At 45.6% G+C, this 18376-nt stretch overlaps 1 protein-coding gene across 10 annotated transcripts in view; it reads left to right on the top strand.

Moving 5' to 3' along the window:
• Window positions 1–18376, top strand: part of khdrbs2 (KH domain containing, RNA binding, signal transduction associated 2) — a 66150-nt gene that overhangs the window by 12016 nt on the left and 35758 nt on the right. For all 10 annotated transcript variants that reach the window (XR_013121247.1, XR_013121245.1, XR_013121244.1 and 7 more), the window contains exons 2-4: window positions 1236–1363; window positions 11679–11795; window positions 15992–16138. Coding sequence is in view for 2 of the 10 variants with exons in the window: in XM_076974329.1 (XP_076830444.1) it covers window positions 1236–1363; window positions 11679–11795; window positions 15992–16138 (392 nt within the window). In the remaining 8 variants the exon portion in view is untranslated. The remainder of the gene's footprint in view (window positions 1–1235; window positions 1364–11678; window positions 11796–15991; window positions 16139–18376) is intronic.

The raw sequence follows: 18376 nt of genomic DNA, 5'->3' as shown, positions 1-18376 counted from the left end.
GTTCTGCATATATCCCCATTGCATGCACAAGTGAGAATGGAGGAATGTGATTTGCGGCAGGTAGAGGTTGCTGAGCGAGCTGCAGCAGAGGTGAGAAATAATGAGCTTCTCCTGCTGAGCTCTTCCCTCTATTCTCTCTCTCTCTCTCTCTCTCTCACTCTTCCTCCCTCCCTCTCTCTCCCTCTCTTCCCTTCCTTTCTCTCTACTCTCTTTCTACCTCTCTCTCTACCTCTCTCCCTCTCTCTCCTTCCCTACTCTCCCTCTACTCTCACCCTCTCCCTCTCTCACCCTCCCTCTCTCTCTCCCTCCTCTCTCTCACTCACCCTCACTCCCACTCTATATTCTCTCTCTCTTTGTCTTCTTTCTCTCCCTTGTCTTTCTCCCTCTCTCTCCTTTCTTTTGCTTTCACCCTCACTCACCTACTTCTACTTTTTCTCTTCTCTCTCCTCTTCCTTCCTTTTCTTTCTCTCTCCCTCTCTTCTTTTTCTCCCCTCTCTCATACACTGTCTTCTTTCTCTCCTTCTTCTCTCTCCTCCTCCCTCTTCCCTTCATTCTCCCCATTTTTCTCTTTCCTCTCTTCTTGACTCTTCCTCCCCTCCTTTCTCCTCCTTTCCCTCTCCACCCCTCCCCTCCCTATTTTTTTCCAGGCGTTGGTCTCTGCTGTATTGTTCTACAAGAGTGGCACAGGTTCATAATTCTTAATTCTGCCGAGCATTAATTTACCTGTGACAGTGGGGGAATCCCCCAGGAAGCCCGGTGACAGCTTCATTGCTGGGCTCCTTAATGCTGTGTGTCTGCCCCGTCTTCAGCTCAATCCTCCAAAGCACTGTAAAATCCCCCAACCAAGAGATATTACTGTTTTGCACAGCAGGTTTTCAATTTGTATCTTTCTTGCTAACAAGTGTTTAGTGGACTTAATGTGATGGGTGACATCTACAACATAATTTTAACATTTGGACACCATTAACCTTCTGCACTGGGTAATACACATTTAAAGACTCAAGAAACAAATTGTCTACTTCTCTGGCATCCAGCGTGGGTTTATGCTCACAAAACAGTTTGGAGTAAAGTCTGAGATTGCTTGCCACGCAGATAACTCTGAAAGACAAAACGCTTTCCATCCGCGTGTCAAGCACGTCTCATTATGCTCCGAGACAAATAAAGAGAAAAGGCTAAGCGCCTCTTTGACCCAAACTTGGAATACAGCTCAGAATTTGTTGTTTATTCTGTTGCAGAAATCGAAAAATACGAAGGGGACGAACTTAGAAAAGATGGGGACGTGAAAAAATACTTGGATGTCATCAGCAACAAAAACATCAAGCTGTCAGAGAGAGTGCTCATTCCAGTGCAACAGTATCCAAAGGTAAGATATATGCCCTGCAGTGCTCTGTTATGGAAATGATTATAGTGGGAACTATGGGGTTAATAGTTATCGCAATACTAACTTTCACAATACTGATATTACAAATGAGCCTTCTAAAGAATCACATTTGTATTTTTCCGACATAAAGAAATTCAGCGAAAATTGTGTAGACAGATTTGAATATATTCCAAGGTGCATCACATTTGCAATATGTGTATTGTGATATAATCATTATATAATTGCAGTATGGTCACGGTATAGTGTGATATATAGACCATATCATACATAAATGGGAACATTTGGTATGTGATGACAGATCACCTACATCAGAGTTATGATCTTGCCAACTCTTGAAAGCTACATGTCAACACTGTAAAAAGTCCCTTAAGTTCTGGACTGAAATCTTATGGTTTTGTCTTGTGGCTATGCAGATTTCTTTTGCTGTATTGTTGCTCCTCTCTCTGCAGGTCAATATTCAACCTTGGCTTTATTTACAAATCTTTAAATACTCACTGTTCCTTATCTCCCTGCATGGACATTTGGTATTCATTGTATTATAGTGATGGTTTTTTTTCACGTTTTAGTCCTCCAAATAACACTGGCTGGAAATACGTTTCCCTGCATTGAACGAGTGGTACAGCAAGCTAAAGAGAAATCACTTTATCCAGCAGTGCTAGCAATTTGTGTCCTATTACTGTTTTTAAGTAAGTTCATTTATAACTCTTTATTACTGTTTGCAAGTAAGCGGGTTTGTTTGTAAGTGTGTTTGTAATAGTAAGTTAGTGGATTTGTAAGTGTGTTTGTAATTGTAAGTTATTGGGTTTGTAAGAAAGTGTCTTTGTAACTGTACGTTAGTGCATTTGGAAGTTTGTAATTGTTTCTAAGTTAGTTGGTTGGTAAATACACCAGTTTGTAACTGGTTCTAAGTTAGTGGGTTGGTTGGTACGCAGGTTTGAAACTCAAGAAGCTGTAAGGTGGTGTCTTCTGCACTTTCATTCCTTCAAGCCTGTTGTCAAACACACAATTTGGCTGCTGGATGATTATATATATTGTTATAGACATGTACCAGTATGCTGGTTGAAGTAATCGGAAAGACTCCTTTGTGTGTGAAATTGCACATAAGTATGACCTAATGACTGACACTTACACTTTGGCTGAAATTCTTTAGCAGAATTCAGCTGTGCTGCACACTGCTCAGCTGCAGGGGGTTTAGGCAGGGTTGTGTTTCCAGACGTTTGAGGCGTGTGTGGAAGCTGATTTCCGCAGTGGAGGTGTATGTAGACTTCGCTTTCTAAAGGGGTGATATCATTCTGGAAAAGAGACTGTCCTTCCACACAGCACATTTTTCCTGTCTAAACTGTGAGGTAGAAATGGCCGAATAATAATTTACAACGCGTTGAAAAAACATTGACAGGCAGTATCTTGCATTTATGAGATTGTGCTGCACCGGTGTCCAGGAGCGCTGTGTGTATTGCAGGGTGCACGTTTGAAGTAGGCACTTGCTGCAGCTCCATGTTTCTCCTCATCTTTGCAAGCCGTGGCTGCTCCTGGACACACAGCCGTGAAGAGCAGGGTGTGGATCCTCTGTCTGACTGCAGCGAGAGCTCACATCTGCCCTACTTTCTCACTGCAACTAAATAACGAATCACTGTAGTGTGTAGACTTTTTACTGGGTCTTGTAAACTTGTGTGTGTGTGTGTAGGTGCATACGCACACGCACAGACTTCAACACTTCCACACACACACACACAAAATTTATACCCAGGGATTAAACTGAACAACAAGCAGGGTCCCTTTTTTTTACAGGGTCTGTGGTGCTGTAGTTATGGCAACAAAGTTCCCTGTTTTTTTCCTGGAATGCAGATATCAGCCAGATTGCTTTGTTCTCTAACAGACATCACAGATACATTAAGATGAGCTTGATCTTTTCATTCCGGCAAATCACTATAAACCGTAGACATTAGTGTGATTTACTGTTGTCATTTGTCATTCACTGCCCCCCCCAAATTCTGTGCCCACCTTAATAGCTTTTCCGCTCTCTCTACAGCACAGGAAGGCAGAGTCACGAGTCACATTTTGCCTAGTGACATGTGCATTTCTGTCATCATCCATTGCAAAGAGAATAATCCTTTAAAGCGATCATCAGGGCGGGGGTGCACGCCGGCGCTCTGACACGTGTGAGTGGTTTTCCACAGGGGTCTGCACACATTCCGGGTAGGGGCCACGGGGGGGCCAGCAGGTCCCCACACCAGCTGGGTAGCACCAGGCTGCAGAGGCAGGGGTGAGGCGGACAGTGTGCGGTCACATGAGATACACAGTGATGGGAATCAAATATCCGCTTCAGTGTTGAAAAACCTGCCGTGTCTGTGAGTGTTATTTGACACAGAACGACTGACCATCTCAACATGGCCGCCACGCTGACTGGTGCAGAAGAAAGAGGAAATAATTAGACTAAGCCAACGGTTCAAGTGGTGTGTTAGAAGTTTTACCTAGGTGGTCTCAGGATCAGACTGAAAAGCCAGTTTATGTAGAGAATGATATTCATGGGATAGAGGTACAAGTTCCCAGCTGAAACGGCTCAGTGGCTCGTTGAGAGGCTTATTTGGGAGGATGTAATTAATCCTGGTTGGACGACTCCTCTCTGTCTGTATGTTGGAGCTAAATGGGGCAGTCTCTCAGGAAGAGCATTCCTGCTGTGGCTCAGACTGGGCTCCTGTTGATCGGAGGTTCTTTGATGTTCTTATTAAAGTAGGTTGACTTTAACTCACGCATTTGCATGAAGGAGTCTATCCCACTTCATCCCTCCCTCTCTCCCACTTTGTTGGGTGCCTGTTGGACTGCAGTCAGAACTTGGCCCAGTTTACACCAGTGTGAGAACAGGAAACTGTTACGGTCCCAGTTTGTCAGCTCTATATTCTGATGTACGTGTACTGCTAATCCACATTTAATCTCAACCAATCAGAAAATGGGGTACGTCTTGATACTTATTTATTAGTTATTTATTGAATGCCTCAAATATAAAAAATGTGTAAGGTGTGATGAGATTATCAGTGTTTATCACTGTATATTATTTGTCTGGGATGCTGTGGTGAGGTAGATAATAATGTCTATTTGTAACCACAAACATTTCAGTAGTACATGAATTTCTACATGAATGTACATATATACATGAATATAAATACAGAGGATGTAGCCTCTGACTCTGGTAATGATGCACATGGCAGTCATATCCACAGGCTTATGGCAGCGGCACTGATGGGAGTATTGAAAGTATCTCTTAATGTAGAGATATCTGGCCTGTTTTTCCTGAGTTCACATATTGTGTGTCTGTTTTGTTTTGCTGAGTCTATTATGCAGAGTGATTCTATACTCACAAAAAACGCCTATGGTTGATGCAGTGATTTGGGCCCTTATTGTAGTCCACGGAAATGCTTTGTGTGTGTTTCTGCAAACCTCACTGAAATTAGCATTTGAAATTCTGCTGCTGTTATTTGTGACTGTTTAGGCATATGTTATTTTTGCAGATGCCTCAGTTCACCTAGAAAATAACCTCTGGGTGGTCACGATGTGTCCAGCAAATCAATAAGACCTCACTTCCCCTGTTTCTGCCTAGCCCCGCCCTTCTGTCTCCGCGAGCGCTCCATTGTAACGGCACGCTAGCGCGCGGAGTCCCTCTTGCGCTGTCTGTTATCTGTATGCTAATGAATAGCTTGCCGTATGATGTGTCATAACTGGGCTGGCGAGGCGCAACCAGCGGTCTTGGAGAAATACGGTCCCTGCTGGCAAGGAGTAGGAGGGAGCAGAGGCAGAGGGGAGAGGAGGGGCAGTGGGAGAGGGGAGGGGCAGTGGGAGAGGAGGGGCAGTGTGGAGAGGGGAGGGGCAGTGGGAGAGGAGGGGCAGTGTGGAGAGGGGAGGGGCAGTGGGAGAGGAGGGGCAGTGGGAGAGGGGAGGGGCAGTGGGAGAGGAGGGGCAGTGGGAGAGGGGAGGGGCAGTGGGAGAGGAGAGGGGCAGTGGGAGAGAGGAGGGGCAGTGTGGAGAGGAGGGGCAGTGGGAGAGGAGGGGCAGTGGGAGAGGAGGGGCAGTGGGAGAGGGGAGGGGCAGTGGGAGAGGAGGGGCAGTGTGGAGGCGCGTCTGTGAGCACCGATACATGCCCAGACCATGTCTCTCCAGGGCGGAGTAACGAATGGGAGGGCCCTGGTTGCTATCTAGTAATATGATATATACCGTTGCCATGGAAACCCCCGTGTTAAGATTTAGAAGGGGGATTTGGACTATCCATCAAAGAGGTGTTTTGTTGTTGTTGTTGTTGTTTTTAACACAGCTGAGTATCTCTGCAAAATTGTTTTATGACCGCCTGTGGACTTTTCCCCATAGAGAGTGATGCGACTTTGATCAAAGGCCTTAGGAAGGAGATAACTGGGATATGTGTGGGGGGAAATTGAGATCTACAGTGTAACCTGGTGTGTCACGTGGGTTTGTACATCAGCCAGGCCACCTTGCCAGCTGGTTTGACTAGGGTGAAGGATTGTAACAGGAGCTGAGCTCACCGTGTGTGTTTGCCAACCTCTGGAGCACAGTCCTCACTCAGGTCCACCACACCCACGTCGGCACACGGCTGTCTGGTGAGAGAAGGCAGCCAAGCTGTCGCTCCACTGGGACACAGAGTCGAACCGGCAAACAGATGTAAGGCAGAAAGCACTGGGGAAGGAGAAGATCCACCATCACCAGCATCTGGATCAAGGCATCTACTGCACTGCAGACATTTAAGGCTCCCGCCTAGATGGTCGCAGTTGCATCAAATCTCTATAGATCTCTTTAAAGGCGTCTAGAACCTTGAGCGAGAGATTTAAGACCGTGGGGGACAGATTTAAGACCTTGGGTGGAGAGATTTAAGTTTGAGCAGAACTTTTGTCATAATTGGGGCGACTGTGAAGTTGAACCCCACAGACACTCGCATGGTTTGTGTCTGCACATAATTCACTGCTCAGGAAGAGTGTCAGGTATTCATTGAAAGTTAGAACGAAGAAGTCCGATCATAACGAGAAAATACTTTCCTGCCTAAACTTTCTTTATCGTTACTCGTTTTTCGAGTAAGTCGTAATGGTTATGAACACTTCTAATGTGCAGCTGTATTGCTGTAAACTGCCACACTAATGCACCGACGAATTTTACAGACTTCCCTAAAATAGTACAATAAGTGCTTTTTTATGATAGCTGAGCAGCACTACCTAACCTTTCCAGAGACATTTCAGTGCTCCATTTCAGCACAAACGTGTTTGCCACTTCGGAGTCCAGGGATTCGGCCCCGGTGGCTGCATGCCTGCAGAATCATCAGCTAATCAAACACACAAAGGCATCTTCATGCGCTGCCCCTGCGTGTCGTCCCCTCACACTCGGGGCTTATCAGTTTGCAGTTATTGTGACCTTAACACGGAGGTTTGTGCGAACCCTGTGTACCAGGCTAATCCCATTGTTGTCTTGCCGCAGAAATCCTTGTTCCCATAGGAGCACCAGGCTAGTCAAAGGTGTTTAACCCAGATAAGGCCGTGAGCAGAGCCCAGCAGCACGGCCAAAGAGAAAAGCAGCATTTAAGCTGTTGTGTCTTCTTTAGGAATTAAACAGTATGGCCTGCTGCCGCCCCGTTCTTCGCGAGACTGCTTATTATGAATGGGGACGCGAACTCAGATAAGGACTTACAGTCGCAGGACTCAGAGATGGGCTTCAGGACAGGGCGGTGGAGCAGTGTTCAGGGCCTCTGAGCTTAGGCAAGCGCTGTTCGCAGTTCTAATACACTCAAACTTTAGGGAAAATCAGCCAGCTAGGCTGTTTCCCAAATGACAATAACACAAATGAACCAATCGGCGGCTGACTCTGGGTCCTTCCCTAAGTCACACCGACTGAGGGTAGAACAGTTCTGTGTGCTTCAGGCAGTAATGCCCACTCTCCACAGACACATTGGGAACGTAGGCTGGAAAACATGAGGAGGCTGTTTCTCATCTGTATGGATAAGGGTCCTTTAAGGTGTCAGCCGCCTGACTCGGAGATGCTCTTAATGTGCTGTTTGTTTACCTAGACTGTGTGCGCCTGGTGCTCTGAGCCCCAGAGCTCCGCGTGGGAGCGGTAAGGCAGGGGACCAATCAGCCCTCTCTCTCCTTTGTGGATGACTGCTTCCTGCGTTACGGCTGCACCGATCACTCGAGATGCATAAATTCGGCTTTGTTTTTTTTTTGTTTTTTGGAGTCATGCTTTTAGCCCGTCCTGTTCCATCTTTACGGTCACCTGGTTTATCTGATTGCATTGTTGTGTGTTAAGAAATTTACTCTAGAATGGCGAATCTAAAATAAGATCTCAAGAATATATAGCGTGTGCATAGTTTGTTTAAAAAGACTTGAATGAATTTTGTTAAAATGTGAATTGATAGAAATGTATTATTGAGTCTTAAATCTGCTCATAATTTCATTGCCAACAACACTGCCCATGTCATGTAACAGCTTCACTAATTCGTCTGTTAATCTAGAGTAGTGTGCACTACATAGTGTGCACTACATAGTCATGGTGCATACATTCCATCTTTTAAACCTGAATGTCATTTTGAGTGGAGAAGCTGATAAGTGATGTCAAAGCGTTCCAGTTTTTTTTTTTATAGAGGGCATGAGGGCATTTCCAGCTGAGGAGCATAAATGAGAATTTGTAATTGTCATTCATTTGTAACCATATCTCAGGTATGTAATAGAAATGAGGTTGAGATTGATATTTTAATTTCACTGGTAATCATCTTCCTTAAGCTTATCTGCTTCCTCTCAAGTTCAGTGGAAAATAGAGCCAGTACTGTCAGAGCAACCTCTTCTGTCGCTGGCCCTTCTGTTTCTGTCACTCGCTTTTTAATCTCTCTCTCTCCCTCTCCCTGTCCCTCTCTCTCCCTCTCTCACCATCTCTCCTTCTCCCCCTGTCCCTCTCACATACCTTCTCTCCATCTCTCTCTCCCTCTCTCTCTCACCAGCTCTCTCTCACCATCTCTCCCCTCTCACTTACCCTCTCTCTCTCTCTCCCTCACCCTCACCATCTCTCCCTCACCCCCTCTCCATCTCTCTCACTCACCCTCTCTCTCTCTCTCTCTCTCTCTCTCTCTCTCTCTCACCATCTCTCCCTCACCCCCTCTCCAGCTCTCTCACTCACCCTCTCTCTCTCTCGACCCCAGCTCGTTAGCTCTTCAGGCTCAGCAGGGCTCTCTCCCCTTCAGAATGCTGCCACCGTCCAAGTGGCTCACTGCTAATGCCCGTGTCCACACTTTCACTCCAGCCTGTCAGGAGCCAGTGTCGATCTAGAGCCAGAGCTGGTCTGGAGCCACAGCTGGTCTAGAGCCACGGCCGGTCTGGAGCCAGGGCCAATCTGGAGCCAGGGCCAATATGGAGCCAGGGCTAGTCTGGAGGCACGACCGGTCTGCAGCCAGGGCTAGTCTGGAGCCAGGACTAGTCTGGAACCAAATATGTGTATGGCACACAGGAAAGATCTTGGATTAGATATTTTGACAATGGATTTTGTTATGTCTGAAACAGATTACTCATCTTGCTTTCTTTAAACCTTTTAGGAATTTTTCTCATGGAAATAAAATGAAAAAAAAAAAATCCAACAGGCAACAGGAAGTGAGATTACCTCATTAACCTTTTTTCATTGTTGTTTTAAGGCGTAGGTGAATAGACAAGACTGGTGTGCTCTATAAAAATAGACCACTGTGGTGGTGTGTTTTCTCCTGTCTGCATGAGAAAATGCATTTCCTGTTTCATCTACATTTGTTTTTATGCACAAATATAGAAGTGTTGTTTACATTAGGTCCGTTAGGAGTTGGATTCAAGAAATGAAACAAAATGGAGCAGAGGTCCTTGGAGAATTCCTGTCCAAAATAAAGACCAGCATGCAGTCCTGTGTAAAAGACAGGTGCTTTCCCAGGGGAATGGACCACTGACCGCTCACTTTGGCTGCCCGGATGATCAGTGAGGAAGTTAACAATACGTGTGACAGTCAGGGCCAGCAGAGGTTAATGAACTGGCCTATACCCACTCCTGTCACGGTGTTTTGTAACCTGCCTCTGAATGGTCAGGTGTCATACTCAATTAACTGCATGGAAAAATCCCTATTAGTCAACTCATCACCTTGTCGCAGGGCTGAAGAGCGACCTGCCAGGGCTCTAATGTGGCAAAAATGGAAGGCCGTGTGGTCCTTGTGCCCTTCTGCAAGCACTTTCAAAAAAATCAATGTGGTGAGTATCAGAAAGAAATCAAGCGCAGGTGAAGGTCCCGCTCACAAAGGCTCGTGTGTGAAAACTCATTTCTCCGGGCCCACATGTTCAGAGCTCGGTCCAGGGCTCTATAATAAGCAGAGACATGGCCAGACTGTCTCTTTGTTTATCGATAAATCAGCTCCGCACTGTAGACCATTCGTAGCTTGGCGTATGTCTGTGCACGCTGACATACGCGATCGGCTCGCGGCGGTCTCCACGTGACGAGGCTCTGCGTCGTTTTGGACAGACGGCTCGGGTTCCTCCTCCCGCTCGGGTCGCTGTTGCGTCAGCACCTCTCGCAGAACCGCCTTCCTGCAGGGGCATGCGCGCGTCATTTCAAACCTCATTTAACAGTGAACCTCGCCCGCTAATAAAGCCCAAATTGCCCACCGCGGAGCTGGAGAGCGGCTCCAGACATTCATTAGCCTAATGAAAACAGGCCACTCCACTGCCTCCGCCTGGCGCACGCCTTCACTCCAACGCAGAGGTGGCCATCTGCTCCAGGACTCCCAGCCAGATGCAGAGCCTCTCCGTCACAGCCGCCCCGCAGGATGAGGGGGAGGAGGAGGCGGGGCTCAGCGGTGACCGCCACCCACACCCACAGTCAAGCGTGCCCACTCGATGCAGCACACCCCCCCCCCCCTCACTCACCTGGAACCACATTAGCCCTCACGAGCCGCTAGGCGCAAGGATGTGTGGAGAGAGAGCGATAGTGTTCCAACAGCTGACCGCCCCCGTGTGAAGTTGCTCGGACAGGCCGCAGAGAAGGACGGCGAGCGGTCTTTGAGCGAGTGCGAGGCGGGGTTCATCGACATGTGTTACGGCCAACTGTTTCACTCTGACTGCTGCGTGTCGGCTAACCTTTGAAAATGTGTGAAGGGCAAAGCTCTCTTAGCAAACTCTGCCTCTCATCAGGATCCAGCAGAAAACAAGCCCAGACAGTGCTGTGAAATAATAATGGACTCACTCGTACACAAACTCCACGTTGCTGAAATTGCTTAACCTTGAAGTTGCTGCCTTTCAGAGATGACATTCTAGGATACTGTATATTTTCAATTTAGCACTAGTATTGGCATTTAGTTTATCTTTCACTCTTCCTTCCTAACATGTGCCAAAATATAAACAAATGGTCAAAGGAACTCTAGAAGGAAATGTGTTCAGCGTAGCCCACATATAATGTGTGCAGAAATCCTAAAAGATTAAATCTACTGAGCTGTGGAAGATGTTTAGAAGAGATTTCAGTAAGGAAGAATGAATTGGAGAAAGAACGTGAGATTACATGTTCTTCACTAGAATTGTGCTGAAGAATCGGTGTTCAACAATTTCATTGTCCATTTGATTTTATTAAACGTGTGTAACGTCACTGCATCAGCTGCAGGAAAATCAAGGTGATAACAGTTTGATTTCATATTGTATGGACACAGCAGTGGCCGGTTTGCAGAAGCAGTAGAATGGAAGAGAGGAGGGAAAAAAAGGGTGTGTAGAGTAATTGGTCTCAGTGACTTCTGGTCCACTGCGAGTCTAAAATGTTAGTTGTTGCCCCAAGGTAGTCACTTGATAGCTCATCTTCCAGACAGTATTACTTGAATCCCATTGGAGATAAACTCATTATGTTATGCTGCATTAAGGCATATACCTCTGGACACTCCAAGGTTCTTTATTGGCACATGCACACGTTGTAATGTCTCTGTGAGCGGCAGAGACCCTTTACTGACCCTGAACGTCGATTAGACGGACGACTGCCTACGATCCCTCCAGATAGAGGCGCACATATCCACATGGAGCTCCGCAAGGAGCAGAGTCCTAACTCTGATCAGCACTATGCGTTTGATAGATGGGCACATCACCTATTCAGTTTATTTAAATTATTTATTTAATCCAGTTCTGTGATTCATGTGTGGCAGAATATCTGTGATGACCAAAAATAAATAAATAAATAAAAAGGGTTTTTTTTTATTTATTATTAGCTTTGAAGTAAGAGAATTGTCCGGCAGTGTGAGAGACCAATGGAATTGTCTTTATGCTTCTCCATTACAGTTTAATTTTGTTGGGAAGCTGCTCGGGCCCCGGGGCAATTCCATGAAAAGATTACAAGAAGAAACAGGAGCGAAGATGTCCATCCTTGGGAAGGGCTCTATGAGGGATAAAGGGAAGGTAAGAGTGCCCAGTCCTGCTTAACCCTGCCTATGCTGCCACTGGCTGCCATTTTCACAATGAATGTAGGAATGTTCACAGTGTACTACCCTTAAGACATATACGTGTAAAATAACACTTTGAGATATGTAACTGAGTTGTTCAGTAAAAAAAAAAAAACAAAAAAACATAATATAATCCAAAATCCAATACATGCATTTTTATCAAAATCCACATGATTCTTCATATGAAATTTCTCCTCATGTTCTCAGGGAGAAAAGCCTGTGCGTGATTTCTGTGCCATGTGCTTCTTGATTTGTGGGATCGTTTATCCTTCTGACATTCGCTCCCCTGAAAGCTCGTTGGCGGGAGACTGAACACGGTCTCAGCAGCCTATCTGGACGCCGGCGTTTACGTCGGCTTTAGCGTCAGCTGTGTTTGTTTACATGTGTTAGACGTGCGTGGAGTGTCGCTAACACTTATGACTCACACCTGAGGCCGAGCGACCAAAGCTGAGCTCAGTCGGCTGACTGCCAGGAGACTCATCCAGGATAAAGGATCCAGGATAAAGGATCCAGGATAAAGCCTTATAGTAACCCCACTGGGTGCACCCAAAGAGTGACTCTGCATCTAACACTTAATGAACAAAAATAAATAAATAAAGGAGAAAGGAACCCTTTCTTTGTAGTTAAACACTTCCCAATCCTTTTACCAGTGCAGAGATTTATAAAGCCTGCAAAAAAGATATTACGGACAAAAACCTTTTTTGATACCACTTCACTCCTAACAGTAAGGGTTGATGAAGGTGTGTGACCGAGTCATTCATTTCATGTATGCACTATGTACTGGTTTTACTGAATATTTAAGAAGGAATACATTTGCATCACAGATTAGCTTGGAGATTAAAAACAGGCCAACTGGCTCCTGTTTTAGCCTTCCTACAAATTTCATTTGGTTTCTTCTGATCTATTGTGCCACAATGTTGCAGTCACAGTGGTAACCGCCTGAAGCCAGTGATGGGGAACAGGATCACCCATTTAACTGACCGTAGGTTATCTGAAACCACATGGCTTCATAGATATTGTCAGCATGAGAAGCTAAGGACTGAAGCCATTCAGTATTAAGGAGTGCTTAATTATGAGCTGTTGATGTATCATAATTAGGTTCTTGTTCCTGTACCGCAACACTTCCTCTTGCCCTCTTCACTATTGTTCTGTTGTTTTCTTTTGGTTAAACAAATATTTATTAGTGCTTGGTGATTTTTCAGTCAGTGATAAAAACCCAGTTGGGATTATGAAGCTATTGATGCTTTGTGGGGTTTGGAGTTTGCCGTAGGCCTTATATTTTACATGTTTCTTGTAGCAGCAAACAGCTCTGGTGTGACCCTCATTTAGCCAGCACCTGATCTGCATCTTTGATATTTTTCACTATAGTCTCAGTTCTGAACTGTTCTAGCTTCAGTTCTGAATTGTTCAAGCTTTAGTTCTAAACTGTTCGAGCTTCCCAGCATGCTACGCTGTCTTGCCCCGCACATAGCCACAGGAGCCAGTGTTGGTTCATTTGCTTCTGAGCTTCAGTTTTGCAACAGAAACGGAATTTAGTCAAAACACAATGCATAATTGATGCATAAAGTCAGAGCAGTGCAGACTCCTTGCTGCACTCCTTGAGCTTGACTAAGCAGTGGTGTGAGGGCAGGTCTACCTGTACCCTCCCCTGTGGTGTGAGGGCAGGGCTACCTGCATCCCCCCACCCCTCCCCTGTGGTGTGAGGGCAGGTCTACCTGCACCCCCCCACTCCTCCCCTGTGGTGTGAGGGCAGGTCTACCTGCACCCCCCACCTCTCCCCTGTGGTGTGAGGGCAGGTCTACCTGCATCCCCCAAACCCCTCCCCTGTGGTGTGAGGGCAGGTCTACCTGCACCCCCCACCCCTCCCCTGTGGTGTGAGGGCAGGTCTACCTGTACCCTCCCCTGTGGTGTGAGGGCAGGTCTACCTGCACCCCCCCCACCCCTCCCCTGTGGTGTGAGGGCAGGTCTACCTGCACCCCCCCACTCCTCCCCTGTGGTGTGAGGGCAGGTCTACCTGCATCCCCCACCTCTCCCCTGTGGTGTGAGGGCAGGTCTACCTGCACCCCCCACCTCTCCCCTGTGGTGTGAGGGCAGGTCTACCTGTACCCTCCCCTGTGGTGTGAGGGCAGGTCTACCTGCATCCCCCAAACCCCTCCCCTGTGGTGTGAGGGCAGGTCTACCTGTACCCCCCACCCCTCCCCTGTGGTGTGAGGGCAGGTCTACCTGCATCCCCCCACTCCTCCCCTGTGGTGTGAGGGCTGATCTACCTGCACCCCCCACTCCTCCCCTGTGGTGTGAGGGCAGGTCTACCTGCATCCCCCCCTACCTGCATCCCCCCCACTCAAGTCACTAATTCCAAGATGGCCTACAGCACTGAGCTGAACGAGGACAAAACAGCTCTTTTTGATATCGTTTAGATTCCACTCTAACGAAATGACCCTCTTTGAAATCACTTAGGCCTCATTCCTAAGCTCTTGAGTGCTGCATAAAATGCAGTGAATGTGCACAGAAAAAACCCAAAAAACACATTGCCAGCTTTGTTCCGCACCTGTAGCGAAGGGAGGCAAGCTTTGTATTTTAGTAATTTTTTTGACCAGTCAGCATTTACTGCCAGGCAGAAACTAGGCAACCAAACACTAGAAATTGTGTATGGCACATGTGTACTATGGCAAGATTAGTATTTCATAATAGTCTGGCAGACACTACTTTCTGAGTGTGTCGTCTGGTAACAGAGTCTTCAGTGTTTTGTTTGGTCTTCATTCCGTCATTTGGCAGCTGAGGGATTGTATAGATTTTTACATTCATGGATAGAGAAGATAGAGAAGTTTAACACCAGTGTTTTCACGTGTAAAAAAGTTTTTAATCATGCAAATTCAGGCTTCACTACATGCTTCAGTCCTGAACATGTAAAAAATCTGGTGGTTTGTAATCCAAGCAGCCCTCTAATACTGTACCAGTGCTCTGTAGCCATCAATGCATTGTGTACCACTCTTTCTCACTGAGAGTTAATAGAAAGGAAGGGGTGCTTGTCATTATGTCATATCTGTAGAGCCTTCTGACAGACTTGCTTCAGTGCTTTCTGATACTTATCCTGGAGGACAGACTTGGCTTCTAAAACAGTAGATTGTTTGCTTATGGACTGACATAAAAGGAAATTTTAAGCTGTCAGGCTTGAGACACATAAACGTCATCTGACTGAAAGTTCTCCCGTCGTGGAGAAGACGGAAAATAAAGAGCGTGCTCTTCTTGTGGCTCTGCAGATGATACGTCTTATCTTTTGTTCTGTGAGGTATCACCCCGTGCTGCTAAAACGTGTGACACACACACACACACACACACACACACACAGTATTATACACATTATATACGTTTTCCTTCTTGAACATCTCAAATGTGACAGTCTTCAAGAATTAAAATAGCGCAGCTACCTTCTGACCTTTGCTGAAGCAATGCTCAGTGCTTGGGAAGTGACTAAGTGACTGACGCTTTAGCACCAGACGTGTCACTCAGGGTTAATCAGAAATTTAGAGGCAATGAGGGTCTGCATCCCTTATTAAGCATATATGTATACCCCCTCCATCAAGGCCCTCAGCCTTTAAGCAGACTGTGGTAATCAACATGAGAAGGTAACACAGACTGCAGTAATTACATGCTTTCAGAGGAACAGTTACTGACGACCTTCAGTAATCAGGGAATCGGGAAATGGAATGCCTCTCGGATGTGCTCTCCTCTTTACCGCCTCCCTGGGGGGATTTTAATCGTAGAGGCGGCATCGGCAGTTTGTTTCTGCTCAACGGCTCTCCGCACTGACATTTTTGTTTCTGCACATTGTAGCGTGTGTCATTTTTCAGTATTTCCTCTTCTGGCACCGGATAGCGAAGCTTTGATGTGCAGTGTTTCTGAGAGGTCCACGGTCGGTTCCGGTGCGAGTAATGAGATGTAATGGCGAGCCTGCTTTCTAAGCTGCGATGACTGAAAAGTGGTGATGCTTTTCATCAGCACATGTGCCAAAATTCAGTTGATCACAGTGGGCAAACTGTCCTGAGAGAATGGCTGCTTCAATGGCACGGCAAAGTATTTGAATAAAAAGGTGTTTTCTTGTATGTCTGCGACTGCAGAGAGAACCAATCTGACCAGATTTCTTATTTTCAGGAAGAAGAACTGAGGAAAAGTGGAGAGGCGAAATATGCCCATTTGAGCAATGATCTCCATGTCTTAATTGAAGTCTTTGCACCACCCGGAGAGGCCTATTCCCGCATGAGCCACGCCTTGGAGGAGATTAAGAAATTCCTGGTTCCTGTAAGTTCACTTAGCCTGTTTAATGCACTTCAGACTCCTGCAGGGTAATTTGTGCTGAACATGAGCACAGGTTAGGGTGAGACCTCTGATTACCTCTCCACCTCTGGCTTAGTCATGTCTTCCTCCACGCTAATTGAAAAAGAGAACAATTTTGAAGGTTAAGTATAAAGAGGGACTGACTGAAGGAGGCTGTGCTTGGCTATGTTGAATTTTCTAGAAACATTCTGTGCCTTGTTTTCTTTTACCGTGTTACGATCCTGCTAAAATAGCTCATTGGCCAGGGACGTAACATAAAAAGCAAGGCGGGAGACACTGAAATTGTAGTCTTAGCTTTTGCCATTTATTCACTTATTTGTGTTACATATATTTGAATAGATATATACAAACTGATGATTTTAAATTTGGAGTCACAACTTCAGAGTGGGTCTAAGCCAACACAACAAACAAAATCACAAATGCACCGTCCTCTTAAACCAAGACTCTTAACGAAAGAAAATTAAAACAAAATACAAAATCCTCCTATCTATCTGCAAACACAACAGTAGAAAAGGCAAACAAAAACGGCAACCAACTTCAGCACCAACACAAGAGAAAATACAAAATAAACCAGTTACATGCATCTATATACAATTTACACAAACAATCTGATTTTGTCAAAGCCTGTAAGTATTACTTCTCATAACACTCTATGTAAGCTTGATTAACTACAAAGTCCTAGATACGGAAACTAATCACTGTATCAATACTATCTCATAACACCCTTTTAAGAACCACAATGTGTAACTCATAAGGCCTAATTCGAAAAGCCAAAATCACAAACAGCGTCACCCGTGACCACATGGAGCCTACCAGTCAAACACCATAGTGCACCATTACAATCTCAAGGTGAGCATTTAAACCTGTCATTAGACCTCAGCTCTAATCAACCTTCATCAATTTCAGCCTTGAGGGAGAAGTCACGTGACCCCCAATCCAAGTGTTTGTCCGTCATTACACCATCTTCTGAATCCTGAATAAAACCAGAGTAGCCAACCCACAGACGTCCTAAAAACGGCAATGGCCGTAACAACCGTTATATTGTGATGCTACATAACAATGAAATCATGTAATTTTTTTACTGCATTTTTAGAACTGCAGTTAGCCATTCATAACACACGGAGGTTGCAGTTTTCTTTTGGAATATCTTTCTATACATTACAGGAATTAGGCACAGATTCAAATAGAGTAAAAAAAAAAAGACCTCTCAGCATTTTTTCCATCAACTGCTCTAACAAGCATAATATATTCGAACGTTAATAAGCCCAGCCAAGTATGAGGGGCAAAAAAATACCCCTGGGAGGCACTGCATCTTTTCATGTGCCCGAAGCATTTACTAATAATTAATGTCCCTACTGTATGCGTGCACAGTCTAGACTGTAAATATGAATACTTCTGTGTGCAGGCTCTTGGCCTCAGGGGAGAGAGACATTTGCAGTGAGGCTCTCGCGCTGCTTTCCCCAGCCTGCCCTGGGCTCTACAACATTGCCCTGAGGCTCAGGAGCACACCCCTGCCTCATCAGCACACAGGCCTTAACACACTTACCACGCTGTGTGGTACACTCTCACGCCTCTGCACTGGGCCTGCGTTAGAAAAAGATGGGCCCTCTCTAAAGCACAAGGATTGACACACCTGTGCCTCTGACTATCTTGCCCTAGACCCCTTTTTCAAGTCATTTTTGTTACAAGTTCACTTTCTACTGCTGCCAGTACTACAGGAGCAAGTGGGTGATGGAAAGGGAATATTAAACGCATCTGCATGGTAATGCGGTCTAGCAGCTGGATTTAATTAAGCAGACTGAACTCAGGTTTGGGCTAAATTAGCAAATGCAAACCACTGGTAAGATAAAAAAATATGTAGCCAATGTGTAGTTTGCTGAGATGTACATGAAAAGTCTGCAGTGTTTTGGAACAAGGTGGAGATGAAGATGAACCTGTAGCAGATGTATGAAATGAGGAAAACGTAAAGAGACAAGGAAGTGTTAATGGTCTGAAGCACATCTTATCTGTGCACCAGGCTGATGTATGACTGCATGGGCTACTGGATTTGTCTTTATGGAGAAGCATCTTAATGACTCATATGTCTCATGCCTCGGGGTGTGTATGTGGGCACATACATGTTTATATTAATTTATTACATATATTTTTTAATATATATATATATAATTAAAAATATATTTATTAAATATATAACATATTTTA

Source organism: Brachyhypopomus gauderio, chromosome 15, assembly GCF_052324685.1.
Source record: "Brachyhypopomus gauderio isolate BG-103 chromosome 15, BGAUD_0.2, whole genome shotgun sequence".
Taxonomy (NCBI): Eukaryota; Metazoa; Chordata; class Actinopteri; order Gymnotiformes; family Hypopomidae; genus Brachyhypopomus; species Brachyhypopomus gauderio.
Note: the sequence above shows the minus strand (reverse complement) of the source record. Positions and strands in the feature narration are given on the sequence as shown.